This window comes from Melopsittacus undulatus, chromosome Z (genome assembly GCF_012275295.1).
Source record: "Melopsittacus undulatus isolate bMelUnd1 chromosome Z, bMelUnd1.mat.Z, whole genome shotgun sequence".
NCBI lineage: Eukaryota > Metazoa > Chordata > Aves > Psittaciformes > Psittaculidae > Melopsittacus > Melopsittacus undulatus.
In genome coordinates this window covers 26,034,318-26,062,310 of record NC_047557.1, presented here as the reverse complement: position 1 = coordinate 26,062,310, position 27,993 = coordinate 26,034,318, and the positions used below count along the sequence as shown (strand labels likewise).

The following is a 27,993-nucleotide window of genomic DNA, read 5'->3' as shown; positions in this document are numbered from 1 at the left end:
TGTAGGGCACCTCCCACAGCACCCAACCTGGGCCCCTTCCCTTGTGTGAGGAGGAAGAGGAGGTGAGGACAGCGATGAAGGGGCTGAGCCACCTGCTCCATGCCAGGAAGGAGGCCACGCAGGGAGCCACTGCAGCCAGCCATGATGGCCGTGAGTGTGTGGGGCTCAGAGGCAAGGCAGTCCTGTCAGAGTGCCAGGATGGTGGGGTCCACCCCAACCTGCTTTTGCCTCAACCATGGAACAAAAGGGATTGGGGGGGAAGGAAGAGATTAAATGTGAGTTGCTTTATATGTAATAGAAGACATCAGCAGGGATGTGTAGACGTGGGATCGGGAGCTGGGGTTTGGCACCTCCACTTCCCATGGGACAGATGAACTGCACAATCCTCTGCTTTACCTGCACCCTGCAGTGGTCTCAGAGGGGCCCCTGGCATTAGTCACATCCCCGGGCACCTGCCAGCAGTAGCACAGCTGACCAGCACCCCTGTTCTGGAGGGCACATGGGATTCAGTCAGTCTGGTGGCCTCCTTGCACCCAGCAGCACAACCCCCGGTGAGGATTCAGCATGCAAACCGGTTTGTGATAGAACAGCCCGCTCTGGCGTGGGCTGCAACTACTGAAAACACGTTATTTGTGCAAACTGAGCAGTAATTGTTCAGCGCTGCCGTGGCCCTGTCCTGTGATCACAGCGTGACAGCCAGGAGCCGTCCTCCTGCGCCGTGCTTCCTGATCCCAGGCTGGCAAAGGGGGCAGATAGAAAACAAAGAGATAAAAGAACAGTTATTCTAGAAAAAGACCCTTCATGACTTCATGAAATACCTGCTTTGCCCTGATCATTTTGTTTCCGGTAACAAGAAAATGTAGAAGGAAATATTACCAAAGTATTAAATATTTTATTTAATTTTTAGAAACAAGAAAGTAGAAATATTTTTGCTATTTGAATCTGAATATTGCTAGTATTTCTGTATTTTTTTCTCCTTGGAACTCTTCAGTCAATTCAAATTCCTGAGTTTTTTTTAGCAATTTTGAGACAATGTAGTGCTTTTTGAGACAATGAGTTTTCATCTTGTGAATGACCACAATAGGAAATTAAGAAAGGAGCAGGGGTAGAGAGGTGGAAAAATTTCCATTGTTGATGAGTATTGAAACCTCTGGTGCACTCTTTTACTCCATGGGAAGTCATCCTTATTTGTGTTATTACTGAAAGACAGATTAAGGGCACTAAAATAAGATGTAAATACAAGGAAAGAAAAAATGAAGGTACTCGGAGCTTGAGTTTCTGTGAAGAAGACTTTCTGTTTTCAGGTCAACAAAGTGATTTACTTTTGTTTTTATTTCCTTTCCCTTCCAAGACAGAAGAAATGTTGAGATGTTCAATTTGCCACAGACAGGACTCTCTACAAAGGAAATTAAGTGAAAATTACTACTTTATTAGCTCAAAAGAAAAATTGAATCTATTTTCTAATTATATAGTTACAATATAACCCGTAGGGCAAAGAGCCGTTTTGTACAAAGCTAAAGAAAATAACCACCCCAAAAGACTGACAGCCACAAATACATAATCAGTTGCTGTTGTCACTTGAAAATAGAGTGATTTCTAATAATGCACGGTTTCCCAAATCATGGAGACCACAGCTTGGATAGAAAGCGTCCAGGAATTTGTAGTCTGAGGGCTCTATACTGCTGTAATTGCATATATGAAAAGATCATTTTTCAAGAGCAGCAAAAGATTGTGCAGCAAGTCAGTGCCATAGTGTCTCTGGATTGTCACTGCTCTTAATGCCTGAGTTAAGATGTACTAAGAAAAAACACACCCAGAACAAAAGGCCTTTATTTTTAACAGCAATTGGCCAGTTCGTGACTTCTGGACAGGAGAGTAAAGATCAGTTATTAATTCTTTGTCAGAACTACAACAAAATGCAGTTACAGTAAAGAAATATAATTATCTTTTTTCTTTAAGGCAGTGCAAGTAAACTGTTGTTCCTGAATCACAGAATGTTCATGTTAGGGTTGGAAAGGACCTTTAAGATCACCAAGTTCCAATCCCCCTGCCTATGTGCTGGGACACCTTACACTGGGCCAGGTTGTCATGAGATGCAACAGCATTTATCTTTGCATCCTCATGTAAGATACATGTATGAGTGCTCAGCAGCAGCCAGTAGGAATTAGTATGGCCTAATTGCAGCTAATTGGTGCCCTGCATTTTGTATTTTCATGCTTGACCAAAATTGCTTTGAGCAAGATACCCTGCGACCATCGTTTTACCAGTGTTTGAAATCAAGGTAGTGAAAGCTCTGCTGGATAGTTCTTTAGAGTGCAGACTATGAAAACACACTTGTATCACGACAAGTGAGATATTTATTCTGTAAAGATCCCTGTTCATGATGCTGATGTTGCTGTCAGCCACTCTCCTTGTCACAGGCTCTGTGTAGTGTATTCTGTGATTTTCAGAGGATTTGGGGAGGATGCTTTTGCTGTTAGAGGTGGTTGGATAATGTTATAGGAAAGCTGGAAACAGTTCTGAAAATGTCCAGTTTAATTTCTACCTCATTTTGTATAGTACAACTGCAATTATTCCCACTGAGATAATAATCATGTAGAATGTCATACTGTTTTTCCTTAGTATACTCTGCAATTATAATACTTCAGGCTGTATTTTCATTAGGCATTAATGAACTTAGACATAATGCAGTAGAATAAACTTTCATGAGAGGCCTCTAAGGAACAGATAATTGCTGCAGTTTCTAGCTCAACAGAGACCACTGTCCTCTTTGGTGATATTATTGGACAAGTGGCTTTCAGGCCAAAACAGTCTAGACAGAAGATATCTAAGCAATTAACTTTTAAAGTGTCATATCCTAGGAAATTAAAAATATCTACTAACATTTTGCCACACTAATTTATTCTAAATGTAGGAATGTAAGACATACTTTGACTTCTAAGTTAGATAAACCAGATATTAGACATTGGGCTTTTATTTTCCAAAGTTACCAAATATTACAAGTCTAAATGCACACTGCAGCTACTTCAATTGACCAAACAGATATTAATTTTTAGGTTTAGATATTAAAGGAAGGTCCCAATTTAATAGTAAATTTCACAGTGTGGCCAAATTTTGAGTTGAAGTATATATCTCTTCCCCCACACCCTCTTCCCACCCCCCATGAAACTCCTGGTTTGTATGGTTGTTTTGGGGGGCTTGTTTTGTTTTAATTGTTTTTTTTCTGGTTGGATCATACCATTTGGTTACTGGTTTACATTTTTATGTATTTTGGTGGTGTGTTCTGTTTTCAAACAGAGCAACTTTTCCAACAACAGGAAATAAATGCTTCCGTTTGTACTGTTTGTTTTGTGCCAGTAAAATATTTTGGGACCCATTTAGATGGCAGAGCCTTATAAATTAACTCCTGTTCCTGGGAGCAGTGCAAATAATAGTAATCCATGCTGCGAAAAGTCTGCTTCTTTGCACTAAGAAGCTGGAACTTGAAACATCAGCTAGATGTCTCTAGGGGAGAAAAATGTAATTCTGGAACACCTCTATGATGAGAAAAGCAAATGATTCTCGTAATATATGTAATCAGGACAAATAACAGAAAGTAAGAAAACAGTATCATAATTTCTTATGTTAGTTATGGCTATTTTTTTAATAATAGAATTTTTTCATCATGTTTTTCCACAGTATTGCCAGATGAGAGAGAATTCCAATATGCTGCTAAAATGAACAATTTGGAAACCATGGAAAAGCTGTTTAAAAAGAATGTTAATATAAATGCTGTAGATACTGTGAGTATGAAGCATCTGACAGATCACAGATCTGTAAACGACTTCTTGGCGTTTCATAGTGGAATGACAGCATGCTGGCCCTGTCAGCTGCTAGGTAGTGAGGCTGCAGGAGTCCCCAGTAGGACCTCATTAAGAAATATTTCATGCATCCAGAATGTTCAGTAGGACTTGTGCAGTGTAGCTCACAGGTCTTTAACCACTAGTCTGTGCGTCACAGGAACTAAGGACTTCTGAATTGTGGTCTCTGATTTACTATTTATCCTGTGTTCTAATTTCTTGAATTCCTCATTTTCCAGAGCAAGAGGACTTAACCTCACAGTCACTTTGAAAATGAATTTATGCTGCTAGCACTACAAATTCCAAGTGTGAAGTGTTTCCATTCAGTTTGTATGGAACCACAGGAGCATTCTACCACACCCACTGGCCCCAGCCTGAGTTCAGAGTTCAGATTTACCCTAGACAGATGAAAATGCATTTCTTGTGCTGATATCAGCTCTAGGCCTAAATTATGAGGATGTATACTTCACAGTAACAATATGTAGTGTGTTCCACAAGAGAGCTAACTCAACAGCAATGGAGCGGTCAGATATTAATCTGGGAGTTGTGGAGAACAATTTGCCCTCAATGGCTATGCATAAATCATCTACCCATGAACATAAAGTGTTACTTAACCATCAGTTCTGGAAAACCTTGCTTCCCATGCCCATGTGCATGTTTTCCCATGGGGCATTGAGGAAATAGTGCAGATGTATTGCTTGGTTTGTTTATGAGAAAGAGAGGAAGAAAAAACTTCTCAGTAAACTATTGAACAATGAGATTGTTCCCATCAATTACATAGTACTCTAAAAAGTCACTTTTAAAATGTTCATTCTTCCTTATTGCTTTCTAGAACTCAGGAAATTAAACTGAATACTTTTCCAGCCCAGTGGTTTGAAACTTTACTCTGTCATTCTAAAATCAGACCAATAGTACATGAGATTTACTAGCATAGCTGCATGGGTGTTGAGCATTGATTGATTCTCCTAGGGTATATGTTAGTGTATGCTGGCAAAACTTTCTTTTTGTTCACATTGATCATTCCTGCCCCTGAACTCTCAAGGTAAATAAGGCAGGCTGCCAAAAGGTGAGTTTTGTTGATAGAACTATTTCTGTGCAAGAGGCTTTTTCTGGCATAAATGCATGTCATAAATCCCACCTCTGAATTATTTTAATGCATATAAACTGTAAATTTAAACTTATACATGGACAAGTCAGCTGGTCTGCATAGGTGCTTAAGAGAACAAATCTAAACTTACTTTTAAAGTTAACTGGTTAAATCACTTCTATCTTCTATATCATTGGCATGCAAACTCTCAATGAATTATGGTAAACCCAGTTATGTTAACTTTAACTGGAAGCAAAACTCTCTCCACTTAAGTTTGATGCAATTTAACCAATCCTTTTTAAAATTCACACCATTAATTATTTTAAAGGAAAATTAATCAAGTGTTTCTTAGAAGCACTGAACCTATTCACCTGTGTAAAATTACTCACTGTTGGCAACTGGAAGCTTTCATCTACATGCATAATGACTCAGTCTGGCAAAGTGACTAATACTGAGTAGGGGAAGAATCTCATCATGCATTGCAGAGAAATAATAAAAAGCTAGGAAGATATCAAAAGCAAATCTGATTGTATAAATCTAGTTCTCAACTTTTCAAATGAAACCATATAATAAAATAGTAAAAATGGATGCTTTTGTACTGCATGTATCTCCTCTAGGCAGGATATGATTACTTAATCACATTTTGACATATCAGGAAGAGACAATGCTATGTAGAGAAACTAAATCATTCTGGTGCTACAAGAAATCTTTTAAGATCAATGCCCCAATTCTACCCGAGGGAACAAAAATGCAGATAAAGACCAAGCATAGCTGTTGAAAAGAGAAATAAGTAAACGTATACATATTAACAAGTACATTTGCTAATCAGAGAATTCAGAAATCCTGATCATCTGCACAAGGAAAAGACCTGTATTACGGACCTGACAACCAAAACTTTGCTTATTTCAGCTGAAGCGCACTGCATTCCATTTTGCTGTTGCGAGAAGTCATGTATCAGTAGTGGATTTTCTTCTCCATCACAAAGCTAGACTTGACATGGCAGATCAGGTAAGCTGTTTTGCATGTTTTGATTCACACAGTGTAGGAACATCTTAGGGGGAAAGTAGGTATTTGCATCATGCTCCTTGTTTTGTAAAATTAAGTGCTTGTGTAAAATCTTCAGTTTGTCTTACGACTGCATGTGTTTATAAGGAAAAATGTTGATAGAGATGAAATGCATTGCCCAGAGCTTTGGCTACGCTGCATACTTGAGTGAGCACAAGGATGGTTGAAGTCACTTGTGCAAATATACCATCTGGTAGCTGTGTGTTAATCATTGGCCACTTTATATGAAAGCAATCACTGAAAGTAAAAAATAGCTCTGGGGATTGCTAGGAGTTCAGAAAGTAACGCCCTGTGCTCTTCCCCCCCATTTTTATGTAAGTAGCTTAATGCAAAACTGTCAACCACTCTGCAGCTTCCAAGACATTAGGAGTTTAGCAGTGTATGGCTGATTTGGTTGGACCAGATGGTGATCCACAGTGCAAGATTTATTCAGATATTAAAACCAAATGTATGGTATGTTATTAATAAACAGGCTATTCAAACTAGGAGTTTTCCAGTGAACTGGGTAATGCAAATAGACAAATCATTTACGTTTCCCCCCTGTCCCCTGTCATGGCAAGCATCCTGCTCTCCAAAGTGTTATATCAACAAGCATAAAAACTGTTCCTGTTCTCCATTAGAGATGGAAGTCAGCCTATTTATTCCTCATCTACAGAGGAGAAACTGGGTAAAGGTTATAACTGCTAAGGAGGCACCTTGCTCCCTCTTGCTATGTTTGTATTCCTCTGATTTCATCTCTTAGACCAGGTGTTTTTATGGTGGCAAAGGAATGTGTTTACACAGCACATAGCACAATGAGCCATGATGTATGCTGCTGCACCTGGACACAGTACACACAAACTGAGGAAGAGATGTAGAAAAGCTAGAGACATCTGTGTCAAAGACGGGGGACACTGGCTGGAAGTTCCATATCTCTATTTCTTTTGGCTCTAAGAAGTTAACAACAGAACTATTCTTTTTCCTGTAGAAAAAAGAACTTTTCAAGAGAATTTGAAAGACAAGGAAACTTAAAAAAACAGGGCTAACTAGCAAATTATGGTGACTCACAGAAATACAGTCATTACAAATGATACCTGAAATGTCACCCACCACAGCCAGTGCTAACTACATGGTTTCTGGGAAGAGGAAATAATTTCCAGGTACTATTTAATTCCTCCATCACAAAATAAGATCAGTCCTTTCCTGGAAGACCTTTTGTTAAGAAGAGGGGCAGCCTGAACATTTAGCTAGGTCTTGATGCTTGACATTTAGCTTAAAGTAAGTGAAATGAATCCCACTCACGCTGCCAGGTGTTCATACTGATTTTCTAAGAGCTGACAGAGCAGAACCCACTTGTGCACAGAATTAGGAAAAAAAATTTAAATAAATTTGGCATGAGGTATTTTGGTGGTAATTTCTGCCTGTATCATTTCATTTGAAGCACGGCCTGACAGTGATTCATCTTGCAGCTTGGACTGGAAATCTGGATATAATGCGAAAATTAGTTAAAGCAGGAGCTGATCAAAAGGCTAAGAATGAGGTTTGTTGGTTACAAATTTTTACCAACTCTAAATATGTTTATGCTGGAAAAAAAAATCAAACTCATTCTTAAAGAGTTGCTTATGGTTTTTCAGGAAGGAATGAATGTACTGCACTTTGCAGCTCAGAACAACAGTGTTAAAATAGTTGATTATGTTCTCCAAGATCTCCATCTGAATGACTTGAACAAACCTGATAGGGTACAGTATGTTTCTCTTTGTTTATTTCTAGATGTCATGAGGCATCTGTTGTGGGCAAAACAATCTTGACTTTGGGAATTTCAATTAATTTTAATTTACTGCCAGCTATATAAACATTTAATTATTCATTTTCATATTGAGAAACAAGTAAAACAAATGGCCAGACAAGCATTTAGAGAAAACACCTTTCCTCCCTTTTTGGATGTCTCAGCTGCACTCGACACCTCTCCTGCCATGCTTCCCTTGCTTTCACTGAATGTGATGCTGTGTCCCGTCCATGAGGTGGTGGAAAGTAGACAAGATTGGGTTTTTTTTCATTCTGTTCCTATGTTTTCACTCTGTTTCTTACTCTTTTCGTCTGTTCTAGCAAGGGTTCTTTCATGGGCTGCAGTCACTCTGTGGGTGTACATTCTCCTGAGTCTCCTCTCACATGCTCCCATATTTCCTCCTGTTGTTTCCTTAGTGAATCATTGCCATAGAAGTGACCAGCCTTTCTTAAATGCATTTTCGCCGAGGCATCATGCATGCCTCTGATGGCGTGAGTACTGACACATGGTTAATACAGTGTCAGTTTTGTCCCTTGTGGAGCCATCTGGAAATGGCTGTAACCAGAGTACAGCAGTCTCTGATCTCCTCCCACACAGTTCACCTTGCAGCCTCCTGTCCTTACCAAAACCTGCCAGTCAAGGCTAACATGGGAATATTTCACCAACATAGAACATAAAACTATGTGTAGCCATTTAACAGAAGTGCATCAGCTCTCTAATAGTGCCAGGGCACTGTCTTCATCAGGTTTGCTGTGTTTTAAGTTTTCATTCCCACAGCTTAGGGATCTTGCTTTGAAAGCTTACTTAGTTAAGTAGGGTATTTTGTCTTTACATGAGTAAATTTAGTCTTGTAGGATGTCCTGACAACAGAACAAAGTTTCCGTATATTTTTTTAAGACTTGAATTGTGTTGACACAAAGGTGCACAATTCTGATTTTTTTTTTCCACATAAGACAAGGCACAGAGTTAATTTAACAAAAGAAACCTTTGTGGCCTAGGCCTTGGGAAAAGAAAAATGAGGAAGAATCTTCTTTATGTTGAGGTTATTTCATAATTATCTATTAGTTGCTTGCATTTTTTTTTTCTGAAACATTTAATATAGGCCACTGTAAGGTAGTGAAGCCATATAGCTATTTGATTAGATGACCCCACTGTCTGACCAGTGGTATGGTTTTATGTCAGGATAGCTTTCTGCACTTGAGCGGTAAACAGCTGGAAAAATTCTGGTTAGTTTAACCACCACCAAAAACCCCACAATGTAGAGAACTAAATTTAGGCCTCCTGGATAAAACATTCAAGATACAATTGTTCTGGTTTGTGCTTGCAGAATTCAGATCATGTTAAGCCATGGAAATGAATCTTGCAACTTCTTCACTGCCCACTTCTGAGCATCCTCAGACTTCTAATGACACAGTTCTTCTGTGTCTGATAAATACTTTCATACTGAGAATAATTAAATATTTTTAGCACATTTTCTACCTTGTTACCATTTCTGAACAGTTTTTAAATGTTTTCTTCGGTGTATGCAAGATGTGTAGTCTGTTTTTTCACCTAAATATTGATTTTTTTTTAAATTTTTACTCTTGTGTACATCTACTTTTTTAATTTACTTACTCATGTATAATTTTTAATATGCATAACATATATCTAGTATCTGAAAGCAAGTATTTTTATTTTCAATAAAACTGTTTCTTTGTTTTCTAGAAAGGTAAAAAGCCATTCCTTCTGGCATCTGAAAAAGGCCATGTTGACATGATAAACAATTTGATTACTCTGAAGCTGTTTACGTCTGAAAAAGATAAGGTAAAGGCTTCTTTTTCACAGAAGTACAACTAAATATATGCTTACAAAAGATTACGTCATTTAAGTGTAGCTATTATGCAATCAAGTATTGTGAATAAGCTATACAGATGTACTGGTAATGATATTCATTGGACTAACAAACACAGAAGGATGATGATTCTTCAGTAATTAAGGGAAGGCAGTGGGACTTCTTGTCTTACTGTCAGAAGACTTTCCATATGCATTAGTAATTCATGTAAAGTAAGACCGGCAAATGCTGTCTGTTGGGAGAAGTGGAAAGGTCTGGTAATTAATGTGTTAGCCTCTGTACTGGGAGATCATATTTCTGTTTTTCACTCTGCTTAACTGTTTCTTTCTGTCACTGCTAAATCCCACATGACTAATTTTCAAAGGTGTTTAAATATGTCAGGATACAAATACATGTCTATGAGGATTTTTCAGAAGTGTCTTAATACTTCAATCTGATTGAGTTTGCTTCTGACACTGCTTTTTAAGGTATCTAAATGTCTTTCAAAGTTTCCTTACTCAATATACGTGGAATGAGCAAGTTGGTATTTCTCCGCATCTGAGGCATCGCAAGGATAAAAGACATTAAAACTGTGAAATGGACATATACTGCATTAATAGAACCATATAAGTAAGCACCAAGGAAGTGATGGTGTTTTTCTTGGTATTCTGATAATAGTTTAAAAGCTGCAGCGTAACCCAGAGCTCTACATGCTAAGGAGTTTATCTGTAGATGTTAGAAGACAGTGTTGTCCCGGACATCTAGCAGGCTGAAGGTATAAACAGCAATGATGGGAGGCAAATGCTGCGATCCTATAGAGTAAGTAGATAAAAAGCCAGGGCAGAAATTCATCTCCTAAAAGCAATCACAGTGTATCACTCAAAGGAATTTCCTCTGCCCTCCACCCCCATGCCCCCCAAGCTGTGAACAGAAAGCTGTTCTGGACTCTAATTTCTCTGATGGTTAGGATTCTTTGAAATTGCAGCTTCAGGGTTCTTTTAGCCAGTTTGTTACTCTTTCTTGTTCCAGCATGGTCTTTTAGCTCAAATCGTAATGCTCTTCCCAAACTTGCTCTTTGGTTTTATTTCTTTGCTGGAGTGTGAGGGTTTTATTCCCTTAATTAGCTAGTGAGAAATTGTATTGATGGTGAAGGAGATTGAAGATTCCATGTTGGCATCAAAGGCACTACAAGTTTCTATGTGCTTACCTAGGTTTTGGCCATTAATCTTTAAATCAGTGATCTTGGGGGCTTGGTGTTATTCCCATCATTGTAGAAACAGTACCCAAAGTTTTCTTCTGATTCTTTCTTCAGGAGATAGAATTTCAGGTCTTTTCCCTGGACATACACTAGTTTTCACAATGTGAGACAACTAGCTAAACCAGCAGGATCATGTCTGCATACACATGAAAAGGCCCTTTTCATTTTAGTCTTAATCTTGGAACATGCTTCTCCTTGTATGTAAAAGAGAGATGTACATAAAAAACAAAAGGCTTTGTATTGCTTTTACCTGATGTTTTAACTTCATTCTTATGACTTCATTTTTTTTCATAATATACTATTTGATGTTTCAATTTAAGGAGGGAAACACAGCATTGCATCTAGCAGCCAAAAATGGTCACACTGAAGTTGTAAAAATTCTGCTTGAACAGTGGGGGGAAATAAATGACCTTAATGAGGTAAGGGCACAGAATTTACTGAAATACATAGAGGTTTGAAAGATCAAGTAAAAAAAATTAAAAATAAAATAAAAAAATATTGCACTGATAAGATTTCAATAGCTCTGCTGCTTTTCTAGTACCCTTGCATGCTGTTTTGTTGTACCTCCTCTGATAAATTCAGCTCCTTTAACTCCTTCACTGTCTCTTTCCCTGTACCTTACTGTTCACATAATGGCTTCCCCTCCATCCCTTGTGCCCTTGCACAACTACTAGTAGAAAGAAACAGAGGAGTGCCTAACCTCCACCTTGCTTCCTGTCCTCTAGCATTTCCGGCCATGTAATCCTATTCCTTTTACCATCTCTGGTGCTTCTCAGGCTATTCACTGAGGCAGTTCATTGTGCATATCCAGCACATACCATCACATACATCTTGGCAAAGAGATCTCAGGCTTCTACCTTGATTATCTGATCTCAGCTGACTGCACAGAACTGGCAGCAGACACTGCCTACCCACTTTTTCTTTCCTAAATCAGTGCCAGTGAGCTCACCTGAGCCAGCACATTCGTAAATTGCACAGTAGCTGTGAAAATTGTATCCCTGATTTGGTGCACTCATGAGCTTAATTTTTGAGGCCTAATGTGGGGGTGAAGGATGGAAATGCATACTAACTACTCAACTTGGCTTTCCTGCTTTGCAAAGAGTTCTTATGTCTTCTGTTTCTTCTAGGGGGCAGATGGAATAAACTAGGCAAGTTGTTTTGCTGTGGCTGGCATGCCCACTGCAGGATCTTGCCACATAGCTGATAGTCTGTTCTGCTGGTTCAGCTCACAAAATGAACACCCACTCCTACCCATGGCCCTCTTCCTCCTTAATCAGCAACAGATTCATGGGTCGATGGGTTTTTTGTGATGGGTTCTGTGACTAGTGGAGTTCCTCAGGGGTCGGTGCTGGGACCAGTGCTGTTTAATATTTTCATCAACGCCCTGGATGAGGGAACCGAGTGTACCCTCAGCAAGTTCACTGATGACACTAAATTGGGAGGAGTGGCTGACATACCAGAAGGCTGTGCTGCCATTCAGCCAGACCTGGACAGGCTGGAGAGTTGGGTGGGGAGAAACTTGATGAAATTCAACAAGAGCAAGTGTAGAGTCTTGCATCTGGGGAAGAACAACCCCATGTACCAGTACAGGTTGGGGGTTGACCTGCTGGAAAGGAGTGAAGGGGAAAGGGACCTGGGGGTCCTGGTGGATGGGAGGATGACCATGAGCCAGCAATGTGCCCTGGTGGCCAAGAAGGCAAATGGCATCCTAAGGTGCATTAGAAAGGGTGCGGTTAGTAGGGCAAGAGAGGTTCTCCTCCCCCTCTACTCTGCCTTGGTGAGGCCACATCTGGAACATTGCGTCCAGTTCTGGGCCTCTCAGTTAAAGGACAGGGAATTGCTTGAAAGAGTCCAGCACAGAGCCACAAAGATGATGAAGGGAGTGGAACACCTCCCTTATGAGGAGAGGCTGAGGGAGCTGGGTCCCTTGAGCTTGGAGGAGACTGAGGGGTGACCTCATCAGTGTTTACAAATATGTAAAGGGTGGGTGTCAGGATGATGGAGCTAGGCTTTTTTCAGTGATATCCAGTGGTAGGACAAGGGGCAATGGGTGTAAACTGGACCATAGGAGGTTCCACGTTAACATCAGGAAGAACTTCTTTACTGTGAGAGTGACAGAGCGCTGGAACAGGTTGCCCAGGGAGGTTGTGGAGTCTCCTACGTTGGAGATATTCAAGGCCCACCTGGGCAAGTTCCTGTGTGATGTACTCTAGGTTTCCCTGCTCTTGCGGGGGGGTTGGACTAGATGATCTTTCGAGTTTCCTTCCAACCCTTGGGATTCTGTGATTCCCTTATCCAACCTGTATGTATTTCCAGCTGTGCAAGCTCTGAGGGACAGGAACCCCTTTGAAATGTGAAGTCCTGCTGTTTCCAAGCGGTGTCTAACAATGTTGCTTCTGCACTCAAACTTGCACTTCTTGTGTCCCTGTGTTGCCCTGGCTAGTAATGTGACCTTCCTGTCCAGCTGCAGATGTTCTGGCCCATTAAAAAACAGTTCTCTTTTCTCAGCATGAGCAAACCATTACATTAAGTTTACCAGAATAACAGTGGCAGGAGCTCAGGGAAAAAAGAATCAGGATTTATTGATGCTTCTGTGAATGCTGAAACACTAGAGTAACTCAGTAAAGCTTTGTGTATTTTAGGAGTTGAGAAGCACTGATTAGATCATTGTTCAGCTGATATAACTTATCTTAGAGATTCACTGTGGAGACTTGGAGACTCTTTTGGAGTGAGAAGATTTGAAATAAATATGCAAAAGATTTTTTTTCTGCTAAAAGTGTGTCATATAACTAGCACTAGAGTTGGCAATTCATCAGAAATCCATGGCACTGGAGTGACAAAAAATGGTTCTGATGTTATGTGCTAGTGTGCTAACAGTGTTGCTTGGAGTTGAACAGCAGAAATTGCTACCTGTTGTCTTTGCTTCTGTGCTTGTTGCTTGCCATCTTCTTTCATGAGTGTGATTAATGTTTATGAAATAGCTATCTGTATATAGTTTAGTGTGAGGTGTCCCTGCCCATGGCAGGGGGGTTGGAACTAGATGATCTTAAGGTCCTTTCCAACCCTAACTATTCTATGATTCTATGATCATAAACCTCACCAGACATCTGTCTGCATAAATATCATCTGCCACTTAAGTATTGGTGAGTTCCTATTTCATTTAAGTGTTAATTTAGGGGCATGCAGATTGTGTTCTTGTGTGAACATCTCCCCTTTTCTGTTGAGCTGGATGTGTCTTATTGAGCTAATCTGTTTTGTGTCACAGCCTTGCACTCATATGTCTTAAATTGGAACAGACATTTTCTCTCTATTGGTCTAGAATGGAGAAACTCCATTTTACTTGTCTGTTGAAGGAGGTCATGAAAAATGTGCTGAGCTCTTGCTGGAAGCAGGGAGTGACATCAATGTTCTAAATCAAGTATGTACACAATATCCCACCAGCACACAGGTACTGGGACATCCTGACCTGTGGGAAGGACCTTCTCTTTTCTGTGTGTGCTAACAGTATATTTGCTCTGTTTATTTTTATGAAATTGTAAAAAAAGAAATTAATAAAGTAGAATTGGGGATGTAAAGAGTGCTAACAGAATAAAACTGATGTGGAAGAAACATAGCATAGATTAATTTGATGGAGTACTGTGGTTGAGATTTTTTATTTACTGTACATCCAACAGTAAAACATATGAATAGGAAATGCTATCAGCTAGGGTTGAAAATCCTCCTTTTTTGGCAGCATATATGACTGAACTGATGGCAAACCTGTTCTCCACATCTGGTTCCTTGACTTTAGTTCAGCTCACATCTGTTGAATGGTGCTAACTTGCCTGCTGTGAGAAGTTTATGATTCCAGCAGACTGAGGGCTTGTTTGTTTTAGCAGAATTAACTGAAAATTTTCTATTGGTTTATTTTTTAAAGTTCATTAATGTGACTGTACTTGCTTGTTAAAGGCCAAACTGAAGTAGTAGATGAAAAGTTGGCATTGTCATTATCTATGGCACAGACAAATTAGCTAGCAATGCTGATTCATCAGTTAAAGACATCGAGAAGGAATATAGAATACTGTTGGTTTTAGCATGTTTGTTGTGTTAGAATAAAACTGGTAAGTTTCTTCAGTGTTTACACAACCACCATCCTGTTAACTGCTGATCCACTTTGGTTTATATAATTTTGTCAAAGGGGTGTTTTTTTGGGAATGGGATAATAACACAAATTTAAGTGAAAGATTATCCTATATTGACAGCTCTCTTTCATACTGTTCTTCCAGCAACAAAAACGTAAGTTTTTGCAATCTATACCATTTGTTTCAGAACAATAGCAGTGCTTTGCAGGTTGCAATTCAGAATGGACATTTATCGTTGGTTACTTTTCTTATTGACAAGAATATTGATCTGATTCCTAAACCTGAGGTGAGTGCGTATCAGTCTAACTATTCTGTTGTTCAGCCTGTCCTGTCTTTTATGACCTTCTTTACGAATTTAGACAGCTGAAGGAGATTGACTAGTTCTTTAATTTGTTACTAGACAAGTTATTATGTGGTTTATGGACGTTGCTTAGCAATATGTATGGACCAAAAAAGACAAGGTCCTGTTGCACAAATCCAGTGAGCACTTGGGTAGACTGGTGTAGTGCAGTGTAGAGGTGGCCAGGCTAAGCCAAGGACCAGGCATTAGGATGAGTGAAATATCCTGCTTGAACTACACAGCAGTGATGCAGGCCTCCCTGTGTGCTGTGGGCAGAATTAACACTTAACTGATTACGAGTGAAGGTAAATACAAAGCAAATATACCCTTCAGTGCTTTTGCCCTCTGCACTCAAAGCATATGCCTTCAGAATCTGTCACTGTTCTTAGGGGTTTAGAAAGAAAGAGGTATTTCTAGTATTAAAATCTCTTGTCTCTATTAAGATGTTCAGTTTTTGTTACATCTGAGATTTTCTGTGTATAGGAAATTAGTTTCTGCTTCTACAATACAGGATGAAAATAGCACCTGGGCTTTTTGACTTATGCCACGATCACTGGCCTGTTGTGTAATGTTATCAAGGAAGAATTCATGATGTGCTTGCAATTATTTATTTGAAGGGGAGGTAGTTGTTGTGCTGCCTGTTCTCTTTGGCTTTCTGTAGCAGAAGTAACTGATTGCTACAACTATGTAGCAGAAGCAACAGTTGCAACTTTCATTTTGGAAACATTTACAGTGCAGCATTACTTAAAATCTTGCTTTACTTTTCTGTAGCCTTGAAGGAATGTCTGTGGTTTATAAAGACACTTATGAACAGGTGTCTGGCACCCATCAATGGCACTAGTATGGGATTATTCTTTAGCTGTGCTTAACAAGAAACTGACAACTCACAGGTTCAGTAAAGTGATCTTGACCATCTACTGGCTGGATTGTGATTGGTCGTGTGTCTGTGCCTCAGTTATATTAATAGTAATCTCTCAAAGAAAATAAAACCAAATTAATTTCTTTCTAGCTGTAATTTGCTTTGTATAAACATGATAGCAAATCAGTTTCAATTGAAGAATATTTACAGCAGCAGTATCTAACAAGATTTTATTCATGGAAAGTAGATTTTGACATCTATTTGTCCGGCGGAGAATAAATCTGCCTCCAGCCTATTCAACTGAGGGCAAACCCAGTTTTCTGGGGGAACAGAAACACTGTCCTAAGCTTTCTATTGTCAGCCAAGGGTAGCAGCATATCCAAGGTATGAATACATCAAAGGAGTCCCTTGCTGTGTTCCTAAGTGGTGACACACTGATACTCAGTCCGTGGACTCAACATTTCCAAGTTCCTCAGTGTTTGTTTACCTGCTGCTGAGCCACTGCAGGAGCAGGCTACTGTGTCTGGCGTAGCTCTGCATCTCAAGGTGTGTTTTCTGCAGTCTGGAACATATGAAAGTGCATATCACCTTTCCAAGGGGTGGATTTTAACAAAAACCTCTTTCTTGTTTAAATGGATGTCTAATAATATACCAAGGATAATAGTCTATTATTTTCCCTCCACAGCAGAAGAATTCCCCTCTCCATTTAGCAGTCATCAGTAACCAGCTACCGGTAGTAAAAAGCCTCTTGGATGCCAATCATGATATAAACTCCTTAAATCACGTAAGAAAAGCTGAGAATTAATATAACTTCACTGCTAACAAGGAGATTATGTAGATTTTGCCTGAAATATATTGTATTTTTTTTTCCTTCTGAGGTCAGGGTACAAAAAAATAGGAAGGAAGAGGCAGTTCCCTCCTTATCTTTTTGTGTGTGTTGCATACGTTATTAGTCACTGGTACATGCTGTGCTGGTATTGTTTCTGCAAGATAAGGATAGCAAAATGCTATATACCCAGAAGATATTTGTGCTAACTGATTGTTCAAGTATTACAGCTCATGTGTAATAACTGACAGAATTGTCTCAAAAGCACTGATCTCAGATGGAAACCCAGTACAGAGGGTCACTTGGCTGGGATAGAGTTAATTTTTTAATAGCAACCCATAGTGTGCTGTGTTTCAGATTTGTGACCAAAACACTGCTGGTAAGACAGAGAATTTCAGCTGTTACTGAACTATGCTTGCGCAGCACCAAGGCTTTCTCTGTTTCGCACTCTGCTTCCCCTTGGGCATAGGCTGGGGTTGAGCAAGTGCCTGGGAGGGGACACAACTAAGCAAGTGTCCAGAACTGCTCCTCACAACACAATATCACACTGAAGGATGAAGTCACAGTTGTCTGGTGGAATTAGTTAGTGCGTCTGGGTGTTAACTGAAAGGTTTGTGATTGGAGGTCACCCAGGGACATCAGCATCTGCTTTCTGGACCTTTACCAAGATCTTTGTTTCTGCTTGGTACCAGCAGTCTTTGGAGGCCTAGCTGGCTGCTGCCCAGTTCACTGGTGTGAATAGTTCCTCAAAAAAGGTATTGTAAACCAGCAAGTGGACTATCATAGAAGAAGGTATCCAGTATTTGAGGGAGTTAATGGTGGTGGAGGTGGTCTACAGCAACCTAGCCAACAATGAGGCCTCTAAAGATCTGAATGACATCCAGGTCTCATGGCCAATAGCAGAAGTTTGTACACTGGCCGCGTGGATGTTGTACACTGGTGCCCTGGCCACAATGGACGGGGCAGACATTGAGACACCAGCTGTGTATAGACCAGCCTGCCAGCTGTGTCCCTTCAAAGCAAATCTCTTCCCCTCCCCTCCAGCCCTACATCTCAGCTGTGGGAACACTGTTCCACCGGGTCTCTCAAGTCCCACACTCAAGATTGTGGCTCCCTGTTGGTGAAACACACCCTGGACTCCCACATGTCAGATGGGGATGCTCCCCACAACAGTAACAAGGAGTAGTTTTTGAGAAATCTGTAGTTAGCTTCTTCTTGTTGATCATTTTATTGCTAAAGATTAATTTGTACACATTTTAGTAGCAGACAGAGGCTGTAGTTAGTGGCTGGAGTCAAGTATGACAATAAGCTCTTCTATCACATAAAATACAGAATTTTATTCTTGAGCATATGGTTTAGAAATGTTCCATGCTCTGTCCCTAGCATGTCTGAAGTTACATGCATTAGCTGCACGCGTATCTCTAAATTACTGCAGCAAAGAAAGTAGTTTGTATTGCAGTGGGAAATTTACGAGGTCATGTGTCATAGTGTGTATTCCCAAAAGAGCTGATGAGAGACTCCAAGGCGGAACCCTGAGGCTGGTGTTTGCTTGTATGCTAGGTGTTGGTGTTTGACTCTGCAAACTTTAAGTCAAGATTTAAAGAACAAAAGTTTTCTAATCAGACCTGCAGAATGTGGACTTGCAACATCAGAGAGGTGCAGGTACAAAACCTTCCACCTAAAAGGATGCTGTGTCACATGAAGCATGCTACAGGACATGTCCAGAAGATATGCAGGGCTTCCACAAAGGACAACATATCTTATTTGCTGCTGCATTACACCCACAGATGGCTGGAATTTCTAATATTCTGCAGAAGGATAAATAAATAGGTTTCATTTGGGTGTATGCAGTTTTGTAGTGACCATACAATCCTCATTTCAGACATAAAGATTAGACTTGAAGCTGAATGCCCCTTTAGCTGTAATTCTTGTTAATAATTTGGTTTTGTTTAATCCTTCTTTTTTTCCCCTTTTTGTGTGTGTGTGTGTGGTTTAAGGTTCACTGAACCCATTACAGAGCTGGTAGACTTCCACTACATATCATCATTTTCTGGCAGTGCTGGCTAACAAACCCTGCTGTAGTGTTGAAAATTATGGATGTCCACTTGTCTTTGTATGAATTTCAGCTGGGAAGAGGTTACTCGAGAGGATAGTATGGGTGGAGGTTGGCAGCTGTATGAAGCACTCTGTCCAAAACACCTTGTTTTAAGAGGGAAGAGAGAGAGCTTGTTAAATTACAGTACATTACAGGGGCATGACAGTGACTTTTTACTGAGCCAGCTGGAACTTCTGCCTGGTTTTTCTGCAGAGATCCCAGATGCTGTGTTGTTTGTCTGGAACAAAACTGGCAGGTAGATCACTCAGAAGTTAAATGATTTCATCCTGTTCAGTGTTTTCTTTCCATGGCCATCTCATGTGAATCTTCTTCAGATTCAGATTATGAGCACTCTAACAGAGAATTTGGCTTACTGTATTTATTTGGTGTCATTAATTACAGAGGCAGGAAACCCCACTACATCTGGCAGCTGATCTTGGCAATGTGGAGCTGGTGGAAGTGTTGCTGAAGGCAGGCTGCGATCTCAGGGCTGCGGATAAGGTAGATTGAATTCCCCACATGTGCAAGGACATTGTGATTTTATGTTTTGTTTTACAACCTTCTTCCCAGAGATGCAGAAAGCACTTAACTGGCAGTTCTCTTTCCTAGGTAAAGCTGTTAGTTGTTACAAAGGAAGTCTCCTTTTTATATTGCCTTACGCAACTTGCAGAGATCTGAAATGTTTTTAGTGAAGAGCTTCCAAACACCATAGTCTGAAGGGTAAACCCTGCTGCCAGAGACCTCTGCTGGAAAAAAGGACTAGGCTTATGGAGTGGAAAACAGCCTGTGGCTGTTGCAACTGTGTCCCTGCAACGTTCATTGCCAGGAGAGGCACAGGTACTGCCAGCTTCACTAACTGCAGCAATGGCGAGTTTCCCTTTACCACTCTGGGCCACCTGGAAATTGATGGTGCTGTGTCCTTGAGAAGACATGCCAAGTCTGCTCAAGTGGGTGCTTAGACCTGTTGCTGATGTTCAGCCTGGAAAGACAGGGGCAGGAATGGCTGGAAGAAGCTCCAAAACAAAGAGCTTCTGCCAGAGTGCTTTTGAAGGGACAAAGTACCAAATACAGCTTTTACAAATTCTGATAAATTATTGCAAGACTGAGCTTCTCCTTCTTATACTGTTACCACTATATTGACTTTCTGTATAACTGGATTGACAGATTTGGTGTTTATCATGCTGCATTGTTAAGCTTTAACAATTATGCCTTAACAGTTAAGCCTTCCCATTAAGAGTTGTACCTCCACTAGCTGGAGAGCTGCAGTTCTCATGTGGGCTAACCCAGAAGGAAATCTTGTCTACCTTAGTTAGTGCCTTTGCCATGGGAAAATTGTTTCCACCTAGTCGTATTCCAAGGGCAGGCACAGAAAAATATAGTTCTTACTGCCTGCTTTGATCTTAAGCACCTCAAGCCTTTGGGCTGCGTAGTGCTTCAGTATTACAGCAAGCTGACATTGTTCAGCGCATGTCATGAGAAGGTGGTTCTGAGCCAGCACAAGTTCTGTCACCTTTCTGCTCTGGTTTTATTTCTAGGAGTAGCTTGTCCCTTGCCCATTTGCTTGTTGACCCCTGAGGCCATGCCACTGCTGGGGAACATTTGAAGTTCAGCTCTCTTTGAAACAAATTGCTGCCAAGGTGCCAAAAATTTTCCCATCACCACTGAACAGTAGGCAGGAAAAGTGGAGCCAGGCTCAAATTGCACAGTTTCCCTGGCTTGTGTGCCCTGGCAGCAAGAGTCCTCAGATCTCCAGAGCATGTCATGCATCTGCGTGAGTCATGAACTGTTATGGCTCAGGAAATGCTCCCTTGGGAGCTCTTCCTTTCTCCCTCCCATCTGTAGAGATAATGGTTGTTGGTTGTCATTGATGGTGCAGAGATTTGTGCACATTATCTGGTGTGCAAGACTGCCGTGCCATGTGTGCAGTAGGATGCCAGCAGTGTCTGCACTAGCACAGGAGGCCAAAAACAGCCCCTCTTCCCATTCCCTTCACCTCCCTGTGAAGTGCAGAGCACTTTCCAGGGCTGGGTCCCAGTGAGCTCTTGTGGTCTCTGGACTCTTCACATACAAAATATGTCTGTGCTAAAAAAATGTTATGAAAGGTAAATTTTTTGGATTCCAATATGATGCTTTTCTAAAAACAGGCTAATTGGAATGATCTTGAACAAAGCCTGGAGCTAGAACTCAAAATCGAACTTTGTAATAGCTGGAAAGTTGAAATGCCTCATAATTTTATTACTGAAACTTTTAATTAAGGGCTTAGCTTCTTTTAGTCTAATTTTCTAGAAAGCCTATCACTTGATATGAGGAGAATAACCTGAATGCTTAAATCTCAGGCAATTCCACTAGTGCAAATTAGCTGAAAATAGACAATTGCAGAGAAGCGGGCGGACATAGTCCTCTACAGCTCGAATTAAAGCAATGGCTTTTAATTCCTTTGGCTGTCTGTACTACTTGAAAAACATCTGTTTGCTGAAACATGCAGTGTCCTGACTTCACTTGTCACAAGAATGGAATTCCCACATTCTCATTCCTTCTATGATGGGGCTATGGAACTGATGGACAGGGGTGGAGCAGTTGATGTCACCTACTTGGACTTGTGCAAAGCATTCAATATTGTCCCACACAACATCCTTGTCTCTAAATTGGAGAGACATCAATTTGATAGGTGGACCACTCAGTGGATAAAGAACTGGCTGGATGGCCACACTCAAAGAGTTGTGGTCAATGGCTCAATGTCCGGCTGGAGACCAGTAATGAGTGGTGTCCCTCAGGGATCGGTGTTGGAATCCGTCTTTCTCAACGTTTATCATCAACATGGACAGTGGGATTGAATGTGCCCTCAGCAAGTTTGCCGATGACACCAAGCTGTGTGGTTCAGTTGATACGCTGGAGGGAAGGAATGCCATCCAGAAGGACCTTGACACACTTGTGAGGTGGGCTGATGCCAACCTCACGAAGTTTAACCATGCCAAGTGCAAGGTCCTACACCTGGGTGGGAGCAATCCCAGGCACAGCTACAGGTTGGGCAGAGAAGAGATTCAGAGCAGCCCTGCGGAGAAGGACTTGGGGGTGTTAGTCAATGAGAAAATGAACATGAGCCGCCTGCAGTGTGTGCTCGCAGCCCAGAAAGCCAACTGTATTCTGGGCTGCATCAAAAGGAGCATGACCAGCAGGTCAAAGGAGGTGATCCTGCCCCTCTACCCTGCTCTCGTGAGACCTCACTTGGAGTATTGTGTGCAGTTCTGGTGTCCTCAACATAAAAAAGGACATGGAACTGTTGGAACAAGTCCAGAGGAGGGCCACAAGGATGATCAGGGGACTGGAGCACCTCCCATATGAAGACAGGCTGAGAAAGTTGGGACTGTTCAGCCTGGAGAAGAGAAGGCTGCGTGGAGACCTCATAGCAGCCTTCCAGTATCTGAAGGGGGCCTGCAGGGATGCTGGAGAGGGACTATTCATTAGGGGCTGTAGTGAGATGACAAGGGGTAATGGGTTAAAACTTAAACAGGGGAAGTTTAGATTGGATATAAGGAAGTTCTTTACTGTGAGGGTGGTGAGGCACTGGAATGGGTTGCTCAGGGAGGTTGTAAATGCTCCATCTCTGGCGGTGTTCAAGGCCAGGCTGGACTGAGCCTTGGGTGGCATGGTTTAGTGTGAGGTGTCCCTGCCCATGGCAGGGGGGGTGGAACTAGATGATCTTGAGGTCCTTTCCAACCCTAACTATTCTACAATTCTACGATTGTGTAAGCCAGTTTCTCTTACCATCTCAAACAAGACAGGTTATCCCTAAAAGCTGGAGGTTTCCAACCTTGCTAGCCTACCCATCTGAAATGCCAGTCTAACCGTAACATGGGAACAGACTCTGTGTGCAGTATTCTTAGCCTGTAGGTGCCTGGGCTTGCAGCAGGCACTTCGAAGCAGAAACTGGGGAGCCACAGGCTGGTATAAAGTACGCAGCAGTCTGAGTGCAGAACATTTCTGAGAACAGCTGTACCTCAACCAAAATTCTGTAGGGGTAGTTCAATGCAGGAAAAAATTGACCACTCTGGGATAGGGGATACAGTTCCTGCAAAGCACAGAACTTTGACAGTAGCAACCCTAAAGCCATAAAACTGTAGCGATACATTTTCTTGAGGAGAAGGTATATAGCTCTGTAAACAAACCTCCTGTTTTTCCTATCATATACTTATTCTAAATATTAGACATAGTGTTCTGATTCACTGTTTTTGCTTTCAGCATGGAAAAACTGCACTAGCTGTGGCATCAAGGAGCAATCATGCTCTCATTGTAGATATGATCATTAAAGCTGAAAGGTATTATGGCATGAAACAGGTAAGAAATGCTTTTCATTACACTGAGAAACACTAAGGGACTACAGCCGATTCTGATCCTGAAGCACCTTTTGCCTGAGGTGGTTCTTTTCAGCAAGCTGCAAGATTGGCGTTGGTAAATTGGTTTATGTGGCCTCCATGTCATGATTTTGACACAATACAGTTTAAAATGCCTAAGTTTTCTCAGATACACCTTCTGTTTGGAGACAGGTCCTGGTGAGGTGGTATAACACACCTCTTGTAGCATCCACCCTAAAACCTGCAAGAAGGAAGATGCTGACACAATTTATCTATATCAAGCAAGTAAATCTGTGAGCTTCAGAGCTAGCAAACCAGGGCAAAAGGACTAGTGAAAGGAATGCACTTGACTGTCAGCTCTTGTGCTTCATTGCTCAGCTGCCACAGAAATATCTAACTTCATTATCACTCCTGCTTACCACAAGGGAGTGTTTGCTGTACCAGGTTAGCCAAGTGCCTCCCACACTTCAGTGGTATAAGCATATGGATCCTGCCCAAGTGCCAGCACATGAATTAGCCTTTTTTACCACCCCACTTCATCCCTATGTGCCCAAATCTGTGATATTTTATGTTACAAGCCATTGTGCTGGTAAATCACCGATCTAGATTAATTATAATGAAAATCACCTCCATGAACTCCCTGTGCTGTGCATATTTGATTTGCACCAGTTCAGCTGGAGTTGTCAGGTACATGATTGTTTCTTTTGGCTTAAAAGGGGAATTAGAAGTATTCTCTTCCCAAAGAAGACATGACAAGTCTGACAGCAGTGAGCCCTTAATGTTCCTAACTCTTAGCATTGTTTACTGAATTGCCTGAGGAGAAGATGTCTAAGCAGATGGTCTTCCTCAAGAGCTCCACAGATGCTGGGAATACAAACAAAAGTTTTTGTATCCCATTACTACGAGCACAGCCTTTGGAAGCTACTTAGATCTTACAGTTATGGGATATGACGTTGCTCAGGTGGCTTTCCCATATAAGAAACTAGTGTTCTGAACCATTATTTTGAGAACTTTTTGTTACACTGAGCTGACTTACCATCTGTGACAAGACATTAGTTACAAAAGGAAATGTCACGTTGCTGTGAGGAAGTGCACATGATACTAATGTGTGGGAGTGTCTTGTTCTCTCCATTTGCCCTTTTTTCTATTTGTTCGCCTGTAGGTTTTTTGTTGGTTTTGTTTTTCTAAACCTCAGAGGTTTTCTAAACCCTCTCTGAAACAGGGAGAGCCTGAAGCTGCCTGGTAGAATGCCCTAACCCTCACCTTGCGTGTATCAGGAAGCATGCAATAAAGTCTGCACTACAAAAATGGAATCAAACATACATGAAAAAGCTTAGCTACTGAACTAAGATTATTTTTTCTTGCAAGACTCTCATAAGGTTAGTAAACAACCCTGTTGTATTTTTCTGAATTTTATCTGGAATGGAGCATTTTATGCTTAGCACTTTAAAATGTGGCATGCTGCCATTTCCTTTTTTGCTTAGTAGCTTCTCTGTAATCCCATACCAACTTCCTGAAGACATTTTGCTGAAGACATTTTGGAGACTGTTTTGAAACAAGACTAGCACATAAACAAAAAGAAATACAAAAGTAGTTTGAGCTTACCTACACTAGGAAAGAGGCTTTCCATTAGGCACTGGTCAGATAAGGCAGAAATCACTGCTAGATTTTAAATGCCACTTTTGCAGAGGTGCCCAAACAAGAAGCAATCCCTTCACTCCTGTATCATGCATATGGTAGAAACATCACTTTTCATTTGGAGGGTGCTTGTGGTTTTGTTTCTAATTTTGCTGATGCTGGCAACAAAACTAGATCCAGTTTCAAACCACATGTGCTTACCAGTGCTTGGACACTTTGCTGAATGGGGCTCCACACACTAAACCCAATGGCTTCATGCTGGCACCAAATGACCTGGCAGTCCCCACTTCAGATGAGCTGAGCTGAGCTGATGGGCAGAGGCAAAACAGGCTGAGCAGCACCATGCTGATGGTGCCTAGCTTCTTCTCAGGGAGAAGTCAATACTTCTAGAAGCAAGAAAAAAGAGTAAGAGCTGTGCTTGACACCCAACCATGTTCAAAACCTGGCATACAAAGTAGACAGTGCTAATGAGCACAGCAGTACTGGCACAGGACTCACTGTTACTTGCTATTGTGTTAACAAGTGCCAGAGAAAGGAAGTGGTTTATTTTGAATTTAACTTAATATGACATAGCAACAGACACAGGCGGGATTCATTTCCATTATATTACTTAGACTGTAATAACATCATCCACACTGACACATCTTCCAAAAAGCTCCACTAGCCAAACACAGCTCCTTTACCTGCACTGAACAAATCACGTGTCAGCAGCTACATGTGGCTGTAGAGGACACAATGTTCACTTCTCTCTAAGTGAAGTTCCCAGCTTCATCATAACATTTATCATCTGCCTTCTTCTTCAGGAACACCTAGTTCACAGTGATGATGGGCCAGACTTCAGCTTGACCTTCAAACAAGATCATAGTACACAGACCAAGCAGATCCGTTCTTCCCTTTGGAATCTAGCATATAACCAGCTAAACCCTCAGGAATGGAAAAAACTGGCCCTGTTCTGGAAGTTCACGGGTGAACAAATTAGAGCTATTGAAGAACAATGGACAGGTAAACAATATCTGAATGGCTAGACATAATAGGTAAGCTATAAAAACCACAAGGCAGCGTGGCTTTTTAAATTACATGAGTATCAGATTCACAGCGGCCATACTGCTCTTATTCAAATAATGAAAAAGCGCAGTGAGTGGGTACAAGCTTTGTCCCTGGTTCCGGAGTGGCAGTGATATAGAAGTACAGGCCACTTCTGTTCTCCTTCTTTGCCTGAAGGAATCTTCATCTTTAGAAATCCAAAACAGAAATAGTGAGTGGCATGGAAGGGTCTTGCAGGTCATGCTGCAAGTGAGGACCTGGGAAATCTTGTGATACAGAAGACCTTGTTCAGGCTCTGTCTTGACAGCTGCCATAAACCATCACTTTTTGGTTTCTGGCACCTCAAGTGCTGGGAAAGCCATACTTCTACAGCATGCATTGTACTTGCTACTACTACTCCACAATATACTCCACACATTCAGGAAAAATGAAAGGAAAAAATCATATTAAGATGTATTAACTTCTCCCTCCCTTTACTGTAGCCTTAGAATAAAACTATAATTTGTTTGTTTGTTCTTACAACTTTGAAAGCCTCAGTCATTTTGCTTCTGGGCAAGAAAGGAAATAGTTAAATGAGTAGGTTTTAAAATCTCTTGGAACTCTAAAAGTACAAAAGTACAAAATATCCTGTTCCCAGCATATGGAACACACAAATGCTTTGTGTATTGCATAGGGAAAAAAAGTTACAAGGAACATGGAAACAGAATGTTGCTCATCTGGTTACACGTTATGCTGCTGGCTGGTCAGAATCCTATTAAGCACCTATATGAGGATCTGGTGGAAGCAGGATTTCAGCCTTTAGCTGGTAAGTTGTTAGAGATCACCTTACATTGTCCTCTAGTAGGCTGCAGTGCAGTGCAGAGGCACCTGCTGCTGCTGCTGCTGGGAAGGTGTAACTGTGGCAGAGCTGGATGACAGCCTTCCTTTCTGGGACTGTGCTCTTTTGGGGGGAGAGCCTCACATTCCTTGAGAAACAGCATTTAAGCAAGACTTGTGATTTCTAAAGGAAGACAAACTTTGCTTCCCTTCCTTGTCCTGCAATTGAATGTGATTGGCTAGCCCTTAGTTATGTTAGTCTGACCCTGTGAAATGCAGAGCATGTCAATCAAGTGACTATCTCCTCTTTACAGAGAACATCAGAGCAGCAAGTAGCACTGGCATGGGCTCGAGAAAATGTGTTATTTCATGAGTTCATCAGTAAAACATGGCATATCTGATGGATTTACATGCCAGATGGAAGGTGACTTCCACATACAAGCAGTATCTTTTCTGGAAACAAAAACCTATTTTGAAGTTGTATGACTTTTTCCAATCTAGACCTTGTACTCCTGAAATATTGGTTAGTTCTCTCATAAGCTTGCTATACAATGATTTAGAGAATTGAGAGTGAACGGCTATTACTATACTGATAAGCAAGAACCACACTCCTCTGTTTCCCCCCCCCAAGGTTCTGCACCTGGCTTAACATTGATACACTAATTCTGTACTGGAACTGCAAATTAAGCTATTTTGTTTGACATGAAATGTAAATGGGAAGTTTTCTACCTGAATAAAATTAATAGCTGAAAATTATGTGTATAAATCAACACTTCCAGAAATAGGCTGGCACCTGGCCTCATTTGGGATTCAGGTTTATGTAAGGTCTTGCTAGGATTATAGTGTTCCTGTCAGAAGAGGACTTTTCTCTTGTTTAAACGGAGCTATGATTAGGACACGTCTTCTTTCTTCAGCATTTGATTTATGTACTGAAAATATACAGAAATACCATATTTAAAACCATGTGAGGATGGCCTATCAATGGCATAACCATGACTATATACTCAAAAAAGAATATTTTATATTTAATAGTTAATACATCTAGAAATTATTTATCTATTTCTTGTTCATGTCTTGA

The 27,993-nt window shown here is 41.0% G+C and overlaps 1 protein-coding gene across 1 annotated transcript; it reads left to right on the top strand.

The window, feature by feature from the left end:
• The first annotated feature begins 35 nt into the window (after positions 1-35).
• Positions 36-27,910, top strand: ANKDD1B (ankyrin repeat and death domain containing 1B). The gene is made up of 15 exons (XM_005142013.2): positions 36-150; positions 3,679-3,782; positions 5,836-5,934; positions 7,412-7,510; positions 7,605-7,709; positions 9,461-9,559; positions 11,145-11,243; positions 14,144-14,242; positions 15,133-15,231; positions 16,830-16,928; positions 19,468-19,566; positions 23,305-23,400; positions 25,859-26,057; positions 26,773-26,904; positions 27,230-27,910. The coding sequence occupies exons 1-15, from the start codon at positions 75-77 to the stop codon at positions 27,286-27,288; spliced, it is 1,563 nt and encodes a 520-aa protein (XP_005142070.1). The 5' UTR covers positions 36-74; the 3' UTR covers positions 27,289-27,910.
• Positions 27,911-27,993: the final 83 nt, after the last annotated feature.